At 28.2% G+C, this 10,489-nt stretch overlaps 1 protein-coding gene across 2 annotated transcripts; it reads right to left on the bottom strand.

The window, feature by feature from the left end:
- Positions 1-1,488: 1,488 nt before the first annotated feature.
- Positions 1,489-4,874, bottom strand: LOC129298284 (protein NRT1/ PTR FAMILY 5.10-like). 2 transcript variants are annotated; one of them, XM_054936683.1, is made up of 4 exons: positions 4,676-4,874; positions 4,364-4,581; positions 2,921-3,441; positions 1,489-2,431 (listed from the first exon to the last, which is right to left on the bottom strand). In XM_054936683.1, the coding sequence occupies exons 1-4, from the start codon at positions 4,797-4,799 to the stop codon at positions 1,615-1,617; spliced, it is 1,680 nt and encodes a 559-aa protein (XP_054792658.1). In that variant the 5' UTR covers positions 4,800-4,874; the 3' UTR covers positions 1,489-1,614. The 2 variants fall into 2 exon arrangements, with proteins under 2 accessions (XP_054792658.1, XP_054792657.1); XM_054936682.1 differs by having other exon boundaries at positions 4,364-4,601; positions 4,676-4,804.
- Positions 4,875-10,489: the final 5,615 nt, after the last annotated feature.

Raw genomic sequence — 10,489 nt, 5'->3', positions numbered from 1 at the left:
TAATAAAAATAAAAATAATAAACATTAGCAAAATTTCAAACACAATCTTAAAAAAGTAAATCAACTATATGATATTATTTTTTTATATATCTCTTCTTATTTTTTTAGAATAGTTTAGATATTTTATTTGAAATAAAATATCACTGTCAATTCAATAATTTATAAATTAAATCACTTTATCTTTATAGAGGGTGATCAATAAAGTGAACCAGAAGAAGTATATTTATAATACTTGAATTTCAATTATTATAAATTTTTCAGGAAAAAATTATAATTATTTATCTCACTATAATTATTGTCAAAAGAAAAGTAAACAATCACTAAAATCAAAGTAATTATCTACATTTACAATTCTTGAATTTCACTTATTAAAAAATTTGAGAATAGATCTTATCATTGTTATCCGGTTTTAGCTGTTGTCATAAGAGAAATAATCATTATTCAAATTAAAATATTTACTGTACTTCTTTTTATATTTTAAATTAGAGACATTATTATCATTTTACAAATGACACGAACATAATGAACATCTATAAAAATTCGAAAAGAATTATGGGATTTCATCATTATTCCCATATTTTGGGATGATTTTTTTGTATTCTCCCTTTGAAAAACTCTTCTTGCCAATTTTCAGGATAAAATAAATTTGCGTTTTTTTAATTTTATACTAGTACTATTTACATGAAAACCAAAATAAATTATATAATGTGGCAATTATTATAATTATGAAAGTAATGCAAGAGACACGTGTCTCGGGATTGGTTTCCTTGACAGAGGAATCAGTGTGACAGACATGCCATTCTACTCGCCCCGATGTAACGCTAACATGCTCATCATTCTCGGTTCATGACCCTCGCCTTTCTCTTTTATTTTTTTCTTTATTTTTTTGACACGAAGGGGATGGAATTTGCATTAAGAAGGACCAATCCTATTATTTTAAGTAGAATTCTTTAAAATTACAGACTTCATGTTAATATTAATACTATGAGTAAATTTTACCATCCAAGTTGTTTGCCGCTCTATAAATATGTTTATACGCCACCTCGGGGTTGCATGATGAGCAAAAGTATATATTTAATTTATTTATTTTAATTTATGATATCATTTTTCCTTTTCGATTCAAAATATTTTACGAAAATCTCTTGTTTAATGTCTAACCATACATAGAAGCCTCCTTGAACATTTGTACAATCTATATTTTCCATTACTGGGTTTTTACTCTGCATTGACATACACAGAAGTTAGCTATAAATATTTTTTAAAAAAATAAATATTATTTAAAATAATATCTGTGTACTATAATAATGTCCTACTATAAAAATATAAAAATCTAACAAACTGATGTACCCATAAACCAAGAATACTTCAATTCATTTAATTTCATCTTTAACCCAGCATCTAATGTTGAACAACAAAACATACATATTAAAAATTTAAATTTAACTGTTATTAAAATTATCAATATAAAAACGAAAAGAATTGGCGTAATTAGAAACAAAGCATTTTCCATGTCCTGAAGCTTCAGTTCTATACAATAATGTACACGCCTTAACATATTACTTTTGTCTATCACTCTATCTACATCTTAAAATGACAAAAGAAAGAAAAAAAAAACTATCCTCGTCCCGAGGTCCTTCCTTTCTCAAAATATATGTAAGATTTCGCAGAGAGAATGAATAAAGATAATCCCATCATGCTAAGCACAGCAAGTAACCAGTAAAAGTAATCAAGATGTGCCTGGTTGAGATTATTAGCAAACCAACTACTACTTTGCCTACCTTTACCTGTTACTTGCTCTATCACAGAGATCAGAAAACTGCTCAAGAAGTTTCCCACACCAAATATACTCAAGTAGAGAGCAAGGCCCATGCTTCTTAGTTCATTCGGAACCTGATCATAGAAGAATTCTTGAAGACCAACCATGGTGAAAACCTCGGCTATTCCAAACAACAAGTACTGAGGAATCAACCATGACACACTCATTGGAACTGTTGTGTTCGGCTCATCAACAAGACCATACTCTTTTGCTGTTGCTAGCCTTTTTGCCTCAACAAGAGCAGCTAGTACTACTGTAATTAAGGAGACAAATATCCCAGCTCCAATTCTTTGCAGCATCGTGATGCCTGAAGGTTTTCTAGTGATGGATTTTGCGAATGGCACGAATATGCGGTCATAAATGGGACTAAAAACAACAATGCCCATGTAGACAAGAGATTGGAGAGTAGCGGCAGGTATATCGAAGCCTGTAAATATGGTTCTGTTCATAGTAGCCCCTTGCTTGGTGAAGAAAGTAGGAACTTGAGCAAAGACAATGCCAAAGATTAAACTTGTAGCCCAAATTGGGATAAGCCTAAGTATGGCCTTTGCTTCTTCTACCTCGTTGAGGCTACAAGCTTCTTCAGCTGGTCCAAGCAATGCTTTGTGGAGAAATCTGCCATAGTAAAGAGCAAAATATAAATAAATGAATGTTAATATAGTCAAGGAAGTCTTTATGACTCACCAATCCAAAGAATATACATTAAAGAACTTTCTACCACTCAGTCAAAGGAAGCAATATCAAGCACTGGGCTACGTTCTACATTGTTCCTTAAAAAATGCTACCAAAATTACTGAGTTTTCACTTTTCAGAAACATGTAGAAAGTAACTCTTCGCCGTATCTAAATTGTTCAGAATTTTGATGAGGTAGGTTTTCAAAAGCTTTCTCTTTGATAGCTCTGTCAGAAGGATACGGCAAAGAAGATGCTCTGCTCAAGCAGAATCAAGAGGAAAAAGGTTCCAACGTTGCAATCAGAGTCTAGTTAAATTCTCAAACTGATTCAAAGATTGGTTCAAATAGGTCCCAACATTGCTGCTGCTGTAATACTAGGATTCACTATGACAAGGTTCTGGAAACATACAGAAACCGGCTAATTTTCTTACATAAATTGCTTAGAACATCGATGAGCTTTGTGAGCACAAGATTCCTCATCAATCACAACATCTGACAAAGATTTTCGCCGATTTCTTAAGGCTGCAGCAAAAACACGGCCAATTCTCAGAAAGGGACTCTTGTTATGCCCTTCAACGGTAAACCTGTAAGTCTTAGTTCCAAGCAAGAAAACAATCAATGCAATGATCATTGCAAGACAAGGGATTCCAAATCCTAGGACCCAACTAATGTTTTCCTGTATATAGTTCAAGGTTAAAAGAGCGACCAAGATGCCTGCACACATGGTGCAATACCACCAAGTAAAGAACGAGCTTCTGGCTCCGCGTTCTTCAGGATGGTGTTCATCAAACTGATCAGCCCCGAAAGCTTGAACACAAGGCTTATGTCCTCCTTGTCCAATGTTTACTAGGTAAAGCGCAATAAAGAACAATGTCACTTGCATTTGAGAAGAATCTGATTCAGAATTGGTCATAGAAGGAAGCATAACTGACAATGCCAATAACCCCAGCCCCTGCAATTCACGTAAACCAGAGTTTATACTTTCTAATTGGGGAAAGTGATAATAAAATCCTACTAAAATATGTAAATGATAATTAAGTCCCTTGAAATGTCATAATTCTTTTAAAGTCCCTTACTACATCACTGGCATTAATGATCTTAAGTTAAATAACTAAATTACTCTTGTTTAAAATAACTTTTGTTTAAGCAATCCCAACTTTTGTTCCGTGAATCACAAAAAATAAACAAAAAATCACAACTTTTCACATGAAATTTTTTTATGATTGATAAACAAAGATCTAAAAATAATCAGTCCCAATTATAACTTTTGTTTAAACAATCAAAACTTTTATTTTGTGAATCGTAAAAATTGAATAAGAAATTATAACTTTTCAAGTGAAAATTCTTTTATTATTAAAATCTAAGTTTTAAAAATAATCAATCACAACTTTTATTTAAGGAATCATAACTTTTATTCAGTAAATCATAAAAAATGAATAAAAAATTACAACTTTTCACATAAAATTTCTTTTATCATTGAAGTTAAAGTTTCAAAAATAATTAATTATAACTTTTATTTAAGCAATTATAATTTTTATTTTGTGAGTTGTAAAAATTAAATAAAAAATCATAACTTTTCACATAAACCCTGTTGTTGTTTTTTTAATTTTAAATAAGAGGTAATTTAGGAATTTAACTTGAAATTATTAATGTCAGGAATATACTTGAGGATTTTTTAAAAAATTATGACATTTTGAAGAATTTAATTATCATTTATATATTTCAACAAAATTTTATTATCATTTTCCTTTGTAATTATCAATATATAAAGTTCATTTGTCCAATTACACAAGAGGAATGTTAAATTAGTAAATCCAAAGTAAAAAAGAACATGGTTTCAATGAGTAACAGGGATAAAGGGAAAGTTGAGGTACCAAAGTGTACAGAATGGAAGCGATGATGATAGTGCGGTAGCGACCGAGACAAGAGTCAGCAATAAAGGCTCCGAGGAGAGGGAGCAACGACATCGTTCCGACCCAAACGTTGACGGTCTCAGCAGCTGAGGCAGTGCTTTGATGGAGAGGACCGGTCAAGTAGGTGATGAGGTTCGATAATATTCCATAGTACGCAAATCTCTCCCCAACTTCCACACCTTTTCATCCCAAAAAAACACTAATATAGACATAAATAAATTAATCAACGAAAGAAAAGAACGAGGAAGAAAGAGAGATTGATTGTGAAAGCACCTATGATGAACCAAGCGGATTTCCATTTGCCGGACTTTGATCTGACCACCGGTTGGCCTCTGTAGTCAACGACGCCGTTTACTATATCGGAGGAGAGAAGCCAAGTGTCTGCACCAGAATCCATTCAAACAGCGTCAGGCCCTTGTGCCGAGGATATTTTCCCACTTTAACAGAGAAACCTTTTCTGAGAAAGCTGCGGTTCGAATGACCAATGAAAGTATGAAATAGAAGGTAGATTTTTCTGTTTAATAATAAATAATAATTAATTATTTGGCAAGAAAAATATCAAAAAAGTTAAATCCCGAGTTGACCCTCAAACCGTATCCTCTAAACTCATTTCTTTATGCAATATTTGCTTCAACTATTAAAAATATAAACAGTGCAATGTCATTCTTATTGTTAAATAAAATTTAATTTTAAATATTAATTAATGAAAAAAAGGTTATTAAAGGGCTAAGAAAATTTAAAAAATTCTTATTTATTTTTTAATTAACTAATTATTAAAGTTAATGATATGAACAACATTGTATAATTTTTAAAAATTTAAAAAAAATATCATACTTCCTCCCTTCAAAAATATAAGACATTTTTAATTGAATCTCACTCCTCAATAAAGTAGTTGCCTACTTTTCAATTAATCATATCTTTTTATATTTACTCATATTAAACACCCTACAATAAATATAAAATTATTATCAATATAGACATTTATGAAAAAAAAAACAATGATTATACTTAGAAAGATCAAAAATATTTTACATTTTTAAACATCTAACTCATTAAAAAATATCTTTATATTTTTAAATGGATGGAGTATTAAAAATAAGTTTAAAATTATAGACCTTTTTATATCGCTCTTCATTAAAAAAGTAAAATTAAAACAATATAATTAATAAAAAATTATTATTTTTTAATTAGTTTATATTTTAAGAGAATAAAATTTTAAAAAATTATTTTATAATCTGACATGGGAGAAATAATTGGTAATAATAGTGATGGAAAAGAAGTCTTGATGAGCTGCTTTCAAATGAAAGCCGAAAGCGCCGTGAAGCAAGACGATAGGTTCTAAAAGGAAAATCATTATATACGTGTCACTGTCTACTACAAGATTTACGTGGTGTATTAAATGGGGCGATTATGTCTGTTTAATTTGATGGGACGAGAAATTTTAATAATTTTATTTTTAAAAAAATAAGTTAGTTGAACAAAAAAATTAACAATCACCTAAAAAATTTTACTTTTATAAGATTAGTTTCTATAATTTATTTATAAATATTATTATTATTATTTATAAATCTTTACATACAATTTACAAAGTGATCTATGAATTTTTTTAAAAATAATTTCAACTGTTAATATTTTAACAATAATTTAAAATTTTTTAATAATATTTATTAAATTTTATTTTAACAAAATCTCATGATGTCCAACTGTCATAAAAAAAATTCAACAAAGACAAATTAATATTAAAAGACATTGTCAAAATTCTACATGTCACTTTGTCAATATGCATGGCTCCATGCACATATTGTATTAGCATAAAATAAAAAAGTTAATGGACAATTAACAAAAGAATTTGTTACCCCTTAAAAGAAATGTTTATGATGAAAGTTGCACAGTTATTAATCCAATGTTCATTAAAAAAGTTTAGGGATAAAAATGAACCCCAATCCTAAAATCTTTTATCACTTCTTTTCATTCTCTTGGGTTAAACATATAATAAAAATTAAAAATATTTAAATTATAAGTAAATATTAATTTGATATTAGAAGTTAGATCAATATGAAGATTGGTCTTTTTATTAGTAGTTTTATAAAAAAAAACTAATGATGCACAAAAATATGAAATAGAATCATATAAATAATTGCAAGAAAAAAAACTCTGACAGTGAAATCATGAATGACTATATTTTTTATCCATTTGTGTGATTCATAGGAATTTTTTTTTTTTTGTGATTAGAATAGATGAATAAATCACAGATTATTTTATTTTGGAATTTGTTATCAAACATGTAGCTCGTTTGACAAATATTACTTGATTCTCTTGCTAATCTGGTCTTGACGTGTTGCATTAGATAAGTATCGCTCTAAACTACATTAAACATTCAAAATCCTCTCCTAATTATTTGTACGGTGGAAGTTTAACATACTCCACCAACTCAATTTGACATGAATGATAGGGATTCTCATCTGCTAACCATGTACTAATTGAGAGTTTGATTTTATGCTTTTTTATTTATAGAGCTTGCATCATTAGAAAATATCTTTGTTCATTTGTGGATTTTTTTAATGTTTATTGCATCTTTTTATTAAAAAAATATTATTTAAGATATAACTAAATATTAAATGTGTCAACCTCTCTCAATCATAATTCAAATTTTAATTTATTATATTATGAAAAATTAACCCTGCTCCTGTTAGACCTAATGTTTGCCGGTCACGTTTGGATTTTATTTTTTTGGGAAAACTAAATGAAAAGATAAAGCCATGGATAGGCCCACAGGCATACGTCAATAACAAAGCCACCAGGGTATGGGCAAAGCCCAGTAGATCCGGACAAAAGAGAGAGACAAGAGGACCTAAACCTTGCAGAAACAAACCAGCGAACAACAAACCACAGTCAAGCAGTACTTTCAGAGGGAAAAGGATTACAGTAACTTTTCTGAAGTTCAGAAAGGTAAAGGAGTAAATTTAATTTGGCTTTGTTATATTTAGGAAAAATTTTAATAAAGACTTTTAATTCATACTTATTTAAATTTAAAATTTTTAAATTTATAAAATTTTACTACATTCCAAAAATATTAATTTGATATTAATTTTTTTAAATGATAAAATTAGCTTTCATTTAAATTAATACTATAACTACCCTGCTTTGCTTATCTATTTACTTATACAATATTGTTGATTGCTCTATTTTATTTGTTCATTTTTCTGAAATAAAATTAAGTAAAAATTTAACAATAAACAAGTGAAATGGGTCAATGAATAGCAATCCGTAAATAATATGTAATATAGGAAACCAACAAGTTGCCTTATGATAATTTAAACACCGAGAATGAAAACAAGTTAGGTAGAGCAATGAACAATATTTCACAAGTGAATTAATAAGTGAAGTGAGAAAATTATGATATAAATTTAAATGAGAGGCAATTTTGTTATTTCTCTCAAAAATTTAATATTAAATCAATATCCTTAAATTATAGTAAAATTTAAAAATTTATGAATTTTAAATTTAAATGAGTATGGTCCAAGGGTTTTTATTAATTTTTTTCCTTATATTTTCATACGCTTCTCTAATTCTTTTTATATTGTAAAGATAGAAGAATTTTTTTACTTATAAAACACGTTATTAATTTTCGAAAGGATGATGTATAAGCTTTGAGACAAAATTAATAATAGTTAGGTTTTTGATAATTTTTGTTTCAAAAATAACTTCTAAATATCGATTCAAATATCTGTAAATTCAAGAATTATAATTTGTAAATTTAAATTATAAACATAATTCTCAATCTATAATTGAATTTCTTGAACACAAATATTTAAATTAATATTAATATTTTATTTTTTTAGAAAATTTTTTTACAAACATAATTGTTATAAATTACTTCCTTCATTCAAAAATGTAAAGCATTTTTTGAAAAGTTTGGTGTTAATAAATATAAGACATTTTTAATCTTTTGAGGTGTAATAATTATTTTTTTTCAAAAGTGCCTCTATTGATAATGACTTTTTATTTATTATAAAGTATTTGATAAAGGTAAATATAAAAAAATAAGGTTAGTTTGAAAGTATGTAACTATTTTATTGAGGGGTGAGATTCGATTAAAAATACTTTTAATTTTTAAATGGAGGGAGTATCCCTTTTAGAACTTTATTGTTATTCTTTTTTATTTTTTATCGCATGTTTTCTCTTTTATTTTTATAAGATATTAGTGAGAGGAAGATATTGCTATTATATACTTCTCTTATCCTATTTATAAGTTATTTTTAATATGTTTTACCAGTGTCAAAAAAATTTAAAACTCATTAATTATGTCTTAAAATTTAATAAATTTTTAACTATGTCTCTATTGAAAATACACACTTCAATAACATATTTTCTCTCTTTAATATTTAATAGAGAGTAAAAGAAAAAAATTTATGATAAAAATTTAATAATGTGACTCATAAATATGATAAAAAATTATTTTCCCTATTCTATAAATAAAATTAAAGAGAGTACATATTTAATGTGGGTAAAATTAAAATTTTATTTCATTCAAAAAATGATAATAAAATATTCACAAAATTTACAAGTAATAAACAGGCATCGTAAAGTGTGGTACTTATTTTTTAATATCTCAATACTTTGTTGGCATTTTTGGTTTTTTGTGAAAAGACATATTTGCCCCCATTGCCTCTTCCATCCTCACCATGACTTTCTTTCTCTTGTCCAAACGTGGAAGCTATCGTGAAATAGATAGCTGTCAATAATTTGGCGTAAGCTTTCACTGTTATTCCTACAACTCTTCGCCTCTTCCTTCATCACCGCATGGTCGAGGCACCCTTCCGTGTATTCTTCTCCTTCCTTTATCTTTCTCTTTCAAGTACTGTGAAGATCAACTCGCTCATTACCCAATTCTATCGTATATATCTGCAAAACAAAACTTTGATGCATTTTTCTCCTTTATCTTGCAGCTCCTATTTTAATTCCTTTAACTTGCCGTTCTCATAAAAATTAGATTGCATGTGTTTAATTCTTGGGCCTTTTTTGTTGTAATGTCGTTACCCTATCCAGAGCACGCACGGTGGGATTCTCCCACTGCAATGAGTTCACTGATCACATGTACTCATTTTTGGCAGACCCTCCTATGAACTCCGACTTTGCCTAGCAATTGATGCCACGGTGAGGATGGAGGCAAATGTGTCTTTTCATGAAAAACCAAAATGACAAGCACGTACGCAACAAACTAATATATATATATATATATATACACATACAACTTTTTATTTTTACATTTTATTTGTATTTTGTTATAAGTTCCTATATTTTTTTAATATTTTTTATCCTTATATTTTTATTTTTTAATATTTTACATTTATCTAATATCTCTATACTTCGTTCATCCTGTTCGTTTAAAATTTAGAATATCAAAAAATAAAAATTTAAAAATTTAAAATATAAAAAAAATTAAAAAACTTATAATAAAATACGAGTAAAGTATGTGATTTAAAAGGTATGTTTTTCTGAAAAAAAATATATTATATTTTGTGATACATATCTATTATTTATAAATTTTTTGAAGGTATGCGATTATCATTGTCTCTTGATTTAATGTGATTACTAGTTAAATTAGTGATCAACTCGAAGAAAGTAGGATAGGAGGAGGTGACAAGGCAAGTGGGAGTCAGGGAGGGCCTAAAACTACGGCGACAATTTGTCGTACAAGGCGAATGAGCGCATGCGACGCTGCATCACGCCCCACTTGCGTGCTTGTTCCCTCCGTCAGTCCTATCTCTTATCTTTTGTACTCCTTCCCTTTGGAAATCCCATGAGTCAATTTATTTGGAAATTGGTTATTTAAATATAAAACATGTATAGTTCTTCAATATAATCAATGAGTTATTTACTTATTTTACAAATATTTTTAATAAATAAAATACTTAACTCAATCAGTTTTTAAGTAAGATATCCTATTAAATCAGGATAAATAAAAAAATAATATTAATTTAAAAATAATTAATTTATTAAGATGTAATTTAATTAAAAATATCTTTTCTTAAATGAGTGAGTAAACGACAACCTGATTTGCGGCGCCCTCCTTCAAAAACGAAA

The sequence above is a fragment of the Prosopis cineraria genome, unplaced genomic scaffold (genome assembly GCF_029017545.1).
Source record: "Prosopis cineraria cultivar Desert tree isolate PC_DT_omini unplaced genomic scaffold, ASM2901754v1 PC762, whole genome shotgun sequence".
In the NCBI taxonomy this organism is placed as follows: Eukaryota; Viridiplantae; Streptophyta; class Magnoliopsida; order Fabales; family Fabaceae; genus Prosopis; species Prosopis cineraria.
Note: the sequence above shows the minus strand (reverse complement) of the source record. Positions and strands in the feature narration are given on the sequence as shown.